Source organism: Scatophagus argus, chromosome 4 (genome assembly GCF_020382885.2).
Source record: "Scatophagus argus isolate fScaArg1 chromosome 4, fScaArg1.pri, whole genome shotgun sequence".
Lineage (NCBI taxonomy): Eukaryota > Metazoa > Chordata > Actinopteri > Scatophagidae > Scatophagus > Scatophagus argus.
The window spans coordinates 21,924,381-21,938,777 of NC_058496.1; the positions used below are offsets into that span (position 1 = coordinate 21,924,381).

At 40.2% G+C, this 14,397-nt stretch overlaps 1 protein-coding gene across 1 annotated transcript in view; it reads left to right on the forward strand.

The window, feature by feature from the left end:
* Positions 1-1,828: 1,828 nt before the first annotated feature.
* galnt9 (polypeptide N-acetylgalactosaminyltransferase 9) overlaps positions 1,829-14,397 on the forward strand; it is an 82,492-nt gene continuing 69,923 nt past the window's right edge. Inside the window, exons 1-2 of the mRNA XM_046385777.1 lie at positions 1,829-2,731; positions 13,966-14,146. Coding sequence (XP_046241733.1) covers positions 2,491-2,731; positions 13,966-14,146 — 422 coding nt within the window. The 5' untranslated portion in view covers positions 1,829-2,490. The remainder of the gene's footprint in view (positions 2,732-13,965; positions 14,147-14,397) is intronic.

The following is a 14,397-nucleotide window of genomic DNA, read 5'->3' on the forward strand; positions in this document are numbered from 1 at the left end:
CGTAGGGGGCAGTGAGCTGCTATATAAGCAGCTGTGCTGAGGCCCGCATGGTGGCTGAGGTGGCTGCAACACTGATTTCCCTAGTTTGTCTGTTTCTGCAGACCTTGAATTAAATCAGCACCTTTTTGTAATGGGACTTGTGTGCAGCAGGAATCCTAATTAAACACTGCATACAAAGCAAATCATTTTAAATGTAAATGTCATACAAAAACCTGAGAAACCAAGAGCTGTGAAGCTGGAGAAGAAGCACGTGGACTACAACCATAAAAGCAATGGGTTGATGATAAGAAAGTAAGTATCAGTAAGTATCAGTAACAGTGTAACAGTGAGAATAGTATGATCACTGTGGTGTTTTAAATGATTTCACATAGTTTCCGTCTACACCCTCAAGGACCCACATGTAACCATGGTTTGGACTGCAGGACTATGGATCCTCTCAGCCCTCTTGAGTTAAGTTGGTGTCCACTTCAACTTCCTCTTCAACTAAAAGCTCTTGAATCTCTCAAAACAAACAAACAAACAAAACATCCTGAAGATGTGTAAGATCAAGGCATTCATTGAAGTATAAGAATATTTAAGGTCAGGTTTGTACCATGCCTTCTGACAAGGAGGTGCAGATTGTACATTCCATAAGGTTTTTAAGGCAACATCTAATTATAGTGGAGCAGCAAACAAACTGAAGAGGATAAATCTGAGGTCCTCTGGTGGGCATGAAGTGGGATCAAAGTGCTTTGGGAAGATTGTGCCATGTCTGGGTTTTCTTAATCAAGTAAAGGTACACAGCGAGACGTATGCACGTGATTTACTTAAGCTATAATTCATTTGAAATAGCTGAAGTCCAGCTTGCATGGCAGGAAGGTGGTTACAGTATATTGCATTGTGAGAAGCAAGAGATTTTAACTGGCTGCTGATGGGGAGAATCATTATTGAATGACTGTGGTCTATACTGCCCTTATCCTTAAAGATACATGTTTTTAGCTCGTGAGATTTCAGTGCTGCATTTTGGAGATACCAGCCAACAGCGTGGGCTCCAATGTCAGGAGGATTTGTTGCTGATGAAAGTATAACTTCTGTTCTGTTGGTGGTTGTAATTGAAATATAAACGAATGCTTCATCTTGTCCCAGTGGGTTTGATGAAAAATAGGTTATTTATTCGGTGCGGGATATGTTTGTTAGTTCTAATATGATGGCGTTGAGACTCCATCCGAGCATGCAATTCGGGGAAAGGATGATTACAGTCCTGAGGTTGACCATGCATGTATGCAGACTCAGTTGCATAACATTCAAATTAAAACCTATATGCAACATGCATGCGAAGCATAAAGCTTAAAGCTGCTGCTGGCAGTGGTATTAGAGGTGAGATGGAAACTGTTAACCTTCGCGTTACGGATCAGATAGCAAAAATCTGCTAACACGTCCCCGCACATATTTTGCACAGTTCACTGATTGATACGGGGAAGAGGCTGCTCTACCGAGTGGAAGTATTTGCTGCGTTCATAGCTGTTTATTTTATCCTGCGAGACCAACAGGGCTCCTGAATATTCATGATTGTGCCTCCAAACGTCAGAGCGCAGCGGCGGCTCTTCCTCCCTGACAGAGAGCGCAGAGGCTGGGAGGAGAGAGACAGTATGCCAGAGTCCGGCTGCACCTCTCCCAGCGCATATGGGGGCAAATTTGCTCTCAACTCATCCTACTCTGCACCGCCGACAAGGGGAACAACTATGGACTGACGGAAGAAAAACAAGGAGCGAGAGACACAGAGGGAGACCGAGAGAGAGAGAGAGACAGAGAGAGCGAGGGAGAGAGAGGGACACACACACACAGAGAGAGAGAGAAACACCGCCTTGTTTATGAAGCATGCACGTATTTTCTGGACATAAGCTCCTCGGGTTTGTATTTGCAGAGCGGGACGGATTGAGTGACCACAACGCCTCTGAAAAGGGAGATGTCACAGAAAAGCGGCGATACCAGAAGGATGCTCCCGTACGAGCGGTTTTTGCAGTGTATCTCCTGTAAGATGGACGAGACATATTGGGGCTAAGGAACTGGCGACTTGTCACGTTGCGGAGGAGAGATGTTTTGCAACTGCCGTAGGCTGTTTTAGAGGATGAATGCCTCCCCTGGCGTCATTTCTCGATTGTAGTATGTAGTTCCAACGACGGCAGAGCGTGTGCAGCTGTTTCTAGGCTAGTGAAGACCGTAAAAGCGTCGCTCGCCGCCTGGAGCTGGGTGCCGTGGCCGCCAGCAACCTTTTCCCCACCTTGAACCTCCATGTGACGGGTGCGATGCCCCTCTAAGTGAGCGCAGCCTCCTGAGCTGTCCGTGGTGCTGAACGGATTCGTCGGCTCCTCCGGGGCTTTTACTAGTTGACCTTCTATCCACCGTGCAGAAAATCACCCTCGTGGAATACACAGTAAGGTGGCAAAACAGGCCACCACACACGGACAGCTGCTGGGCTTGACTGAGTCAGCCAGACAATATTATTCTTTCATGGCTGTGGCACGCAAAATCAAAACTTTGCTGACCGTCAACATTTTGGTGTTTGTAGGGATTATCCTGTTTTCGGTCTACTGCAGGATCCAGGACAGATCCGAGGAGCTCATTCAAATAGGGCGTCTTTCTGACCAGAGACTGCGAGCCAGGAATGGCAAAGTTTCCAACTTGGCGGACAGGCAGTCTATTCTCCAGAGGCTGGAGAGGCTGGAGGATGTGGTCTACAATCAGCTGAACGGTAGGACACGACTTGGTTGTCTTCCTAATCTAAAACACGGGCAAAATCTGTGACTTAAAGAGTGGTCATCGTCATTAAAAGGCAAATAATGACCAATGCAAACACACCTCATGCACTGTAGCTATACCCTCTTGGGCAAGAGCATTTTGCTTAATTGGCCCAACTGTCTTCCAAAGTCAAAAGGACTTGCAGGGGTCATGCAGTGAGGTGAGTTTTCCATAAGACCTGAAGCATAACTCTAATATTTTCCAGCCTTGGTACTTATAGGTCTGGTGCTTGTGCGGCACTGACACTGTCTGTTAAGAAGCTAATGAAGCAGGGTGATGTATTACAGTGCAATACTTGCTATATGTGCTTATACCGTTTGTGTTGACTTTACTGGGCTGTTACTTTAACAGCCTATCAGAATGTGACAACCTCCCAGCCCATAATTGACTTGTTGTAAACTTCTCATATAACCTATGCTTTCAGTATTGATGTCTGTAGATCTGTACGGACTCCCACTCAGAGCAAGTTTGTCTCTCCACTGCAGCTCATTTCACTGGAGGCACCACTGGTGAAAAATATTGGATTTAACAAGCTGTCGGAGTTTTGAAGGAGAGACTGGCTATATAAGAGTATGACAGACTTGCATTTCATTACATGGCCATTAGTCTGTGGGGCGGATTTAGTCTCCTCAGTCCAGCAGCTTTCTTTAAAATCAGGTTAGGTTACTGTCTTCCTCATGTTTCTATTCTCCTGTGGCAGATCAAGCACAGTCACAACTGATGTTGAAGGTACAATCAGGTATTCATTTGGCATCATTCACATAGACAACTGGAAAGACAGACCTGGGTACAGTACATGCAATATTATATTACATAAATATATTGTTATATTATCTAATAACTGACTTCAAAACATAATCCATATGTTAATTACATCAGTGTTTATAACATTAATGAAGCAAACACAGTTGTTATAATCTCAAAATTCATTTTAGAATCACGCCCCATCTACTAAATTCCATTTATTCAAATACTGTTTACATGATTGATGAATCAATACTTTTGTTATTTTATTGATGCAGGCAAAGTAAGTGGTGGGCTTTAACTGCAACATACATTTATTATCTGAATAAGCTGATTAGTCGTTTGAAATGCCAAAATTGATAAATATGCACATCTCGGTTTCACACACACAGTGAAAGAGAGACTAAAAAAAATATTTTAAATTTCAGTGTTAATAACTTCAAAACTGCTCTACTTATCAGAGCTACTAGTATCTGATATTTCCTGCTGAATGTCTGTCTACTAAAGTAGGTTGAAAGACTAAACAAGAGGTTGGTCATCCCATGGCTGAGAGGGGAAAAAGGTTGGACAGATTCCCACTAACTGCTTTGCATGCAATCGTTATAATGTAAGAAATACATTTTCTGAAGTTAATGTATGTTTGACTGACCAGTGCTCACTCAGAGAATACTGAGGCAAAGTGGGATCACAGTTACCATTTTGTCATACTATTTTATCTGCTGTTGTGGTATACCTTAACATGATGTGAGTGATGTTGTGTGGGAATTCCATACACACAACGCACACACACATCCTACACATCTGGGGGCTGATTGATTTGTTGAACTACAATGACTCTGTGACTGCTAAATTTGCTGCATTTTCTAATTTCTGCCTTCTGAGAATATATACTAAAACATGTTATTAAATATATTCTAGCCCAAACTCAACTTTCCAATAAAACCCCTTACCCACAGGGATCAGAGCTAACTAAAAATATTCCAACCAATTCATTCAACAGTAATGAGGGACGTGTTTTGAGCTTGCTATGTTTCATCTAAGCTAAACTGTCTTGTTCACAGGCCATATGATAAAAAATCAGTATACTGGAATGCTGCAGCTTAGCAAGTAGTTACTAACTCAGTACTAAAAAATTCAGTAGAGTCCATTTCTATTTAGATTACCATTCTCTTCTGAAAATTGTGACATTTGTGTAAATTACAGACTGCAATAGGTCCAGCTGTAGGGGGACTGTGGAGGAAGAGGCAGGTTCATTTCATGCTGATCACCATTAGGGGACACAGATATCTTAATGCCCCTTTAACTACAATTCTGCCCCCTGAAAACTGTTCAAACCCGCAACTGAAGAACATAAAGAAATTAGAAAACTGTGAAAATATAAGCATTTCCCTTTGGTTGGTAAAGATACAGTATCATTCTAACTCAGTGCAAGATCCAGAGAAAATGATTTTGCAGTCCATTTGACAATTTTCTCAACAGTGACTAGTTAAGGACGTTTAACAGCTTTATGCCCCCGAACAGGACAACTGTTTTGCAAAATCTTGTTATTATTTCCTAACTTTGGAAGCTATTTGAGGGTCACTTTGAGCTGTATTTGGCATCTGGCATACATCCAGCAGGCAATGCTTTTCAAAAAGTACAATGCACCCTCTCAGTCACTTCGCTTTACACTGAGAGAGTAAAACTAATCCAGTATATTCCCGGTATCACTGAGAAAAACAAATCTTATCTACTAAATAAACATGAATTATCTCAGTTTGTCTCATACCAGTTTGAATGGGTGGATTTTAAAATCTGAATTGCATTTTTTATTTGGTAAGTATAACCAGTAATTGACCTTTCCCCTGAGTGTTGGCTAAAGGGCATCCACCACCTCTTAGACTACATTAACACAGCCAGAGCAGTTTTGTGTGTTGTTTTATCTTAGTGAACTTCACATCAACTTCATAAATGATTCTCAAAACTGACTATTGCAACACAGTGAAATAGCTGCATTACAATTAGCAGGTCTTTAACAAGCGGAGAGAGTAATAGTCTATTATGGGTTGAAGAGAGGAAGAAGCAATGAACTAAGTGCAACGCTGGCACTGCTGCCTGTCTGCCAGTTAACATAGGAAAGAAGAGAATCAAAGCAAATTAGGTGCGAGTCTAAAATGAATTAAATAAATTAGATAAATTCCAAATAATATAAAAAAAATAGTTTACAGTTTCCAAACAAACTCCACAGCCACATATCAATTTCTGTGCAATCCAAGCCTGAGATAGAAAAAGAGATCAGTTGCAGTTTCCTAATTTTTCTTTGACAGCAGCAATGTGCACAAGGAGTGCACACATACTGGAAACATTTGTTTGCTGCCACAATCCCTCCATGATTTGTCTTGAGCTCGTTAATGACATACTTAATCATATCCTTATATCCCAGATCACTGCCCCTTTTTAAAATTGCGCGCAGAGCTCAAATTGTATTCCGTGGTCACTGGGAATAACTGGTGAGAGGAGGACTCAGTGTGGCAATAACTATTACCATGTCCGGCAGCGATATGAAGTAATTGCCCATTCCCTTTGTTGTTTATTGCCTACCAATGGCATGCTGTGGGAGCTGAAGCAAGGTCCAATTAGATTTGAAGGACATAAACAAGTCGCAGAATTCTCTTTTATGGCTGTCTGATAGATCGTCACCAGACTCCCAACAAGAAAACAACGGTCAAGCATTATCAGCAGACCATTCTGTGCAGAAATGAGCAACATAAGGGTTATCAGCAGCACTGTTGTGCCATGGATGCCACCATCTTTAGATAATCAGATGAGGGGGGTTTAAGCTTGTTAACAAGCTTATGAAGCAGAATTTTGACCTTAGGTACTGCATTTGAACCAGCAAATACCTCCTCGCAGGTACTTACCTGCTGAAGCCCTGCCAGTGTGAATAATAAACACTATATAGAAACAAGATTAGTGGCCACTATTTAGAAAATGATAGAAATGCATATTTTCTTTTTTTAAAGTAAGAGTTTGACTGATATCTAAAGTTCAATATTGATTTGAAAATTTGGAACAAAGCTGTAGATATTCAACATAATGTATTGGTATTTAATTAGTGCAGAGAAAAATATGGTGAAGTAATTCATTAATCCTCTTCATTTATGCATAGCACATATTGCAGGTCATCATAAAAAGAAATGGCAGATTTACTACTTGAAATTCTTAGTTATTTCTGAATCAATGGATCCTTGATGTTAGACAGAGGAAGACCTGAGTACCTTTATAATTTCTGACTGAAACCTTCAATTTTACCTGCCAGAATGGCAATTGTTAGTTTTTATTGGCTGTTGCCAGCTAGAGAATTAAGCTAACATTAGCTCCTTGAATCGATTAAAAATGCCTTCTTAATGTTTGCAGCCGTTTTTAAACTAAATGCTTGTGAAATATTCCCTATAAATTAATCATATTTTGGGTTATTGTATAGATCTAGACCTTGTATAATAAGGAAAAGTCTAAGATATTTTGTTCTAACATAACATTGTCTGTTTTAGCTCAGGACTAAGAACTTGCCGCATAAGCACTGACTAGTGTACAATTATTATGCTATATTGAGCAACATGTTTGGCTAAATATCCCAGTATGCCATTGCAGTTTTGGAAGACAACCAAAGATACTGTTTAATCCATTTGTTACACTTTTGTGCTCAGTACAGTTCCATGTGCACCACTCCAAGATGAGAAGGTATGCAGAGCTTGACAGACCTGCTGGGCTGAGGTGTGGTTCCTAAATTACAATTGCTGTTAAGAGGACAGGTATAGAGAACCATTAATTTCAAGGCTAAGATATGTAAAAATAGAATGGTCTATTGAATTAAAAAAAATAGTAATGATAATTTTCATTCTGATTTTCTTAAGGTCATACTAAATTAAATTGGATTAGATTCAAATGTAACTGCCTGACTTTCCTTTCATGGCTGACTATTCTGTCACCAGAAGCGGAAATGTTCTAAAAATAAGCTTCTTTAAAAACAGATATTACCATTCACAAGTGAAAGAACTGTTGAGTTTGCTGCTCTGACTGATGCTGGATGTGTTATTGTTTGAACCTGGCCGTTGTCCCTCAGCTCACGGTCCTACTGAGGCTCTTGTCATCAGCCATGCATGTCACTCCCAGCCTTCTCCCAGAGTGTAGGTGCTGATGGGATGGCAGCCTCACAGGCCCGGCTGCAGCACCAGATATGCTTCTTATCTATAATGCTCAATTATGGCAAAGAAACCAACGCTGTTTATATGGTAAGCTTGCTGGGGCAAGACTTGATGATGGGAAATGTCAGACTCTCTCTCTTCCACGCTGACACACACTTGATGCTATGACTGTATCTTAATGATACACATCGCAGTGTGCCTGTATGTTGTGCAGTATGTGATGGCGGCGGCTGCTGGGACACCACATCACAGCACGGTGAAGCCTGATGAAATGAAATATATTCCAGTAATGATATGGAGATGAGGCTCTGGTCGACAAAACTGTTTCAGAAAACAGATAAGAATCAATTCAGCTCAGCCTTGAGGAATCACGGTAATGAATTCAGGCTGCTAACCTGACAATCAGTAGTCAGCCACAGACAATAATGGCTATTTCAGATGGAGCGAGAATTCCTCTTATTTACACTGTTTGCCTCGAGTCATCCTGTGATTACATTACTAACATTTAATGGTGAGATCCAATGAAGGAGGGACACACAAGCCTAAGCCTTTATGCCTGGCTGGATAATTAATATTGAAAATGAATTTTCATTGCCTCTCTGCACTTGGACAAAAAAAAAAAAAAAAAACATTTTGAGATATTTACAACCTATACCAAAGATGTAACAAACTAAAAATACAATATTCAGTTATGAACAGATTAATTACTCTGAACAGACATATTAAAATTTGAGCAGTAATTTATTTTTTCTCTCTTGATTGACCTTCAGCCATAATTTGACTTAGAACTCACACAAGATATAACTTGATGTCATAGTCATCAGATTCAGATTTTGTTAGCATCTGCAGCTTGTAATGCAGCATGACTTTGCTGAAATGTGAACAAATACAGGCATTATATTTGATATTCAGTTATTTGGTCAACTTACAGATTTCTTATGCACTGGTGGCTCGACATCTAAAGGGACGGGTCACCCAAAAATCATGATATATATATTTCCCCTCTTACCTGTAGTAGTATTATCCTAGATTTATCTGCATTTTTTTTTTTTGGAGCGGGCTGCAGTATTTCAGAGATATTGGTTGTGGATGTTTCTGCTTTTTTAAGTCTTCTACTTGGGGATGAGAAGGTAGCATTACATCTCAGCCGAGGAGGACGCCATTAATGCTTACATCCTGTCCTGTCACAAGCATTAACCCTTTGTCCATGAGATGCATGTTTCCTTCTGCAAAGTGATACATGAAGTTTGGTAGAAAAAATATCCTACATGTAAAATCTGACAGCAAGGTCTGTGGATTATGTTGAGAAACCAGGTCATGATTTTTGAGACATTGCTGCTGAGTTCATCAAATGCATTTTTTTGTGCTTTGAGCACCACATGAAAAGTGCCGTCTGGTTCCATTATATTGATATATTTAAGAAACCCTTAAAGCTGTTATCTAAAAATTAAAAAACTTGACAATTCAAACCAAAACCAACTGAATTGAATTTATCATAGATTTACCATCTTAGAAATGCATGGAAATATGCAAGAGAGCCAGACACTTCAGACACACCTCAGCTATTATAGCATACCAGCATACTTTTATTTGATTATTGAGGTATGTGTTTTGAATTTGATGTTATTGTGTATGGTCTGCAAGAAGCTAAAGTCACTCAAAGAATAGTAGAAAGCAACTGGACATAGACAGATGAAAGGAGGAGTAGATTAATTTTCAACAAGCTGTGGTTTAACAATACTGATATTATGTGTGAAATTAACCGACACAGCCCGTAGCATGGTTTTGCACTCCCAGTAATTACAAATATTAGATTCTTTCTATTCTATTGTTAACAATACACACAAAACACATGCTAGAGTCACGCTGACACCAAAAATGCATTTTCAGTCCAACAAGGCCATATACAGTCAAAGACAATGGTTAAGATAAGACAAGATAGGTCTTTATTAATCCCGGGGAAATTTTCGTGGTCAGCACAAGGACAGCTAAATAAAGGTGCAGATAAGTGGACTAAAAATATACAAAGTAAAAAATATGGGGATATTTACAAAAACATGATATTTTAAGCATCTTATGATTTTTAAATTATTAACAGCACAGTTTTGTAACACGGTTGAGTGTCTGTGTTACAAAAAGGTTGGGAAAGCCGGACTGAAGCTATGAAGGGGGGCTCAGGGGGCTTTAATGGGTTATTTAATGTGTCTGCAATTTTAAGCCAATACAATATGTGGCTTTTATGTGAAAAGCGAATGAATAAAGCATGATAACAAAGAAGCTAAAAGGGTCAAAGATGAGCTTAATGTCCTGCCTCTGCAATTCGTGCTGTTTATGAACATATGCTCTATATATCTGTGTCCTGCACTGTCGTGCAAGCTCTTGCACGGCTCAAATTTTGCAGAAGTACAACAATTCATTGTTAAGAGATAATTGAAGGGTCTAGTGCTAGCAGTTTCCAAATTAGCGTTGTTATCCTCCTGACATGCCTGCTGCTGTTATGAGTGGCACTGCCAGAATTAATGAAGCACTCCTCCCAGCTCTCAATATTTCATAGATTTGTTTTGGCCTTTGATGGCTTTCAACCTCTCTAGGTGGAGTTAAAAAGATCACTAAATCCCCTACTCTCCCCTCACCATCAATATTTAGAACTCACGCTGCATCACTTTGGACACATATAAATCCACTCTTGCTCCTAAATCATTCATTAAAAATGGGGTCATCTTTGAACCTGAAACTTTATCTTATAAAGGCCAAATCAGGCGCATTCTGAAGGCTGCTGTATAATTTATAGCTGTTATGGATTTAATGTATCATGTCAGAGGGATTTGGACAAATGGATTGTGAGGAACGAACACAGAGACAGATGCATACACAGGCACAATGAGATTCAGATAGGCACCTGACGTTTCAAGGATCCACATCCAGCTGATGCCGAGTGGAGGAAACAGATGCTGGACTGAAATTGCCTCGAAGTGAGATGATGAAAGTGCTAATGTGGCATTTGGAGGGTGAATTTCACGTCGAAAATAGTGAAGTAAGATGTAGTAATATTGAGTCAAATACTACAGGTGGTTTATAAATTAAATCTAGTTTATAAATCAGTGGTCATTGTGCCTTTGCAATTGTCACAGCACTGCAGTAAGTGGCGTAGTGATGCGGTGGCTGTTAGTGGGCTTTTTGGTTTGTTTTTTTTTTTTTTTTGACCAGAACATAAAAGCCAACTTGTTGCGTGCTTTTATACAAAGTGCCTTACAGGATCATGTTTACATACATTTTTAACTCGTAGAGGGAATAACCCCCACAGATTTACACAGTCCAATTCTTCCTTTCAAGGCATTGCATTAAAAGCTTCTATTTTTTGTTTGTAAACAATCAATCAACAACAAAAATGCAGTATAAGAGAAATATTTCAATTTTGCTATTGATTAATTTACTTCATTTACTTTCATTTATTTCAGGTTTTGTATGACTTTCTGTCTTCGTCCAAACAATTTTTACAAGTTAAAAACAACAATGGAGAAAGCATAAAAGATGTATCAGAACCAGGGGTGGTGATTTAACTCATATCTCTCTCATATAACACACCAGGCATTATCAAAGCAGGATTTTCATCAGTATCTACACAAAGACAAAACACTACACAAGATTTGTAAAACTTCCAAACAACATCAATTCACTGTAGGGTCTTTAAACTTATGTAGAAATGTTACAGACAGACAACAGTGGATCAGCTTTTCAGCCTTCTCTTCCTATAGTGGAATTTCCTTCAGTCAGGAAGTTGAAAGCAGGGGAAGCGAAAATAACGCAGCGACCAGAAAACAAAGCCAGCAGGCATTGTCCTGCTTCCAAGACTCACGCAGTGCCAGAGAGGCCCTCCAGACTCGAGTCTCCGGCTCTGGAGGGTATCTGTGTTATTGTGTGACATGGGCCGCTATGCCAGATGGCTAGTCCGTGACGTGAACCCCACCCATACTTGTCAAAATGCCACCACATTGGCTGGTGCAGGCCATGCTAAATCCCTCTCACGGGAGAAGCCAGTTCGCAACCATTCAGCTCCAATTACAAATCTTCAGTAGCACCCGAGGATTTGAGGCCATCCAAATATGGTGATTACTCCTCAGTTCCTGGAGGGGTGAAGCTGAGAGCTGAGCTCTTCATTGGTATGCGCTGTTTACTTACTGTCTGTGTGTCCATCTGTTGATATGGAGAACAGACGCAGCTCGATTTTTCTGTGGAGGCCACAGTGGAAGCTTGGCATGCATAACAATTATCTGACATTATCCTGCAGTTTCACGGAATTTTAAATAGTTAAACAATAGACAAGTCAGCAGAGACAGATATGAATAAAGCTGACCATATGCTTTTGTTGAACCAAACTCTTTAACAAAGTCTTTAAACTTTAGACACATTACAGATGTATATACTTTATGTTAATTTTTGGCATTTTTTCCATGCCTCAGATTTAAATTTTATTTATTTATTTTCTTGCAATACTTACAACAAAATACGTAATATTCCAATGGTTACATGGAAAACATGCCTTCTCCGTGTAGCACAATCATAATAGTTCATTTTACCATAGAGGACAGAGCAGGTGTCTGTCCCACGTTTCATTCATTAACATTCATTAACAGTGCTCATACACTAACTCGTGAACTCTTGGTTCAGTAGAAAGTAGAAAGCTCTCTAAACAAAACATATATTTATCATGCTCTTGCTTTTGAAAAAAGTCAAGTTTCAGCTTGCTTGCCGACCCAAATAATTTTCGCACAGTCCCTCAGAGGTCTGAATCAGCGAACTGGCTTTTTGTTTTTTTTTCATCAGCCAAGATTTCATTTTTGACACCGCACCCCATTTGTCTCCTTCCCTTTTTGAAAATTTCATTCACACAGTATCAAAGTGATGGTCTGTTAAATCACAGCCATGAGTCATTTTAATGAGAGCAGAGAGATATTTTAAATGTGACACATTACATCCGGGGCTGAATTTAGTTGTGTCAGACCAAAGGAGCATAACATGATGGCATTGACCAAGGACTGGCTCTCATTCACCACAAAACAAGCTGAAGAGGAGCCTTGATGTGAACACTTTTCCTCTTTTACCTTTTTAGAAAGCACATGTGCGCACTCACACGCACACACAGTATTAACCATATGTCACATCTAAAGTGTCCTAAGCATCACCAGGCTACATCATTTGATACAGGACGATAGCTCCAAGTTTGATACATTTGATATGGTGCTTGTACAATACTTTTCAAGAGGAGCTTTTCATTGAAAACTGCATTTGGACATTAGTGTTGTCGCTGGACAGACAAAATATCGGATATATACCCAAAATATTATAGGAAACCCTCTAGAAAATTCTGTGCTGATGGTATTATGTTTTTCAAAAAGATATCATGGGTGTGACCGTGAACAGGAGAGCAGAGGTGAGATGTAAGTCGACAGAATAGAAACTAGCCCAGGTGCCACTGTCACTGACACTCCACCGTTGAACGTATACCATTAGGCATTAGAACATGTATGTTTTCCAGAGTGTTATCTGAGTGCAGAGTGTGTCCTCTCTGAGTGTGTCCGCTCTGGACATGGGGGCTCTGCCCTGCGGCACCTGCAGACACACCATAATGTTCTTCTCAGCTGTTGCAGCTGTTGATGTGGTTCCTTTCTTCTGCTCCATTTACACACAGTTTGGCCTGACTTTTTCAATTGATTTTAGTTCCTACTTTGTAACAACAATTCTGTGCCACTTGAAATGTAGCAAAGAACAATATATTAAAAGTACAAAATACTAGTCTATTATATAAAACTAATTTTTATTTTTATTTTTTAAAAATACACAAAGTACACTAAAAACAACTTTGTTTCAGTGAAGAGAGGACATGTACTTTGTTCCTTCCACCCATCCTTACAGCTGTGCACCAGAAATTCTCTCTAGCCTTTATTGTAAAGTTGGCCCTTGTAACACTGTGTCTCTCAGCTTCAGCTTCTGTGACGCCTGAGTCAGTGTGGGTGTTTTGCAGCTTTTTCATTGACAGACAGTGTAATGATGCCCCATAGATGAGCTCGGCTGGGTCTCAGAACTGCCATACACCAGTCTCCTCACACTGCTAGAATGTCAGTCAGCTGCCCCTCTGCATGGCCTTTCTTCTCACCTGCCTCTTCCTTGTTCTCTGTGTGTGTGTGTGTGTGTGTGTGCCTACATGTGGCCAAGTACATCTGTATGAATGTCTTTATGTTGTATCTTTTTTTCCTGGCAGGTTTGGCAAAGCCCATGGGGCTTGTTGAGGGACCTGGAGGCCTTGGCCAAGGGGGAGCTGCTGCCACTCTGGGAGAGGACAGTCGTGATACTGAGGGCAAATACGAGGAGTACGGCTACAACGCTCAGCTCAGTGACCGCATCTCTCTGGACAGGAGCATCCCTGACTACAGGCCCAAAAAGTATATACACCTCCTGTTTCTTCTCTTTCCTGTCATGTCTGTACTCCTCCCATCTACAGTTCTACACCTGTTTTTCCCTCTGGCAGGGTTGTATAATGTTAAAGAGACTTGTAACTGAAAGGTTTGCCAGTTTAATCCTCGCTGCTCTTGATGGGTTCTATTTTTGGGAAGGCACACAATGTACAGCATGACTTTTTGCCAGGAAACTGGCATTTTTATTGAGTGCTGAGTGTTTTTTTCCTCCTTTTCCT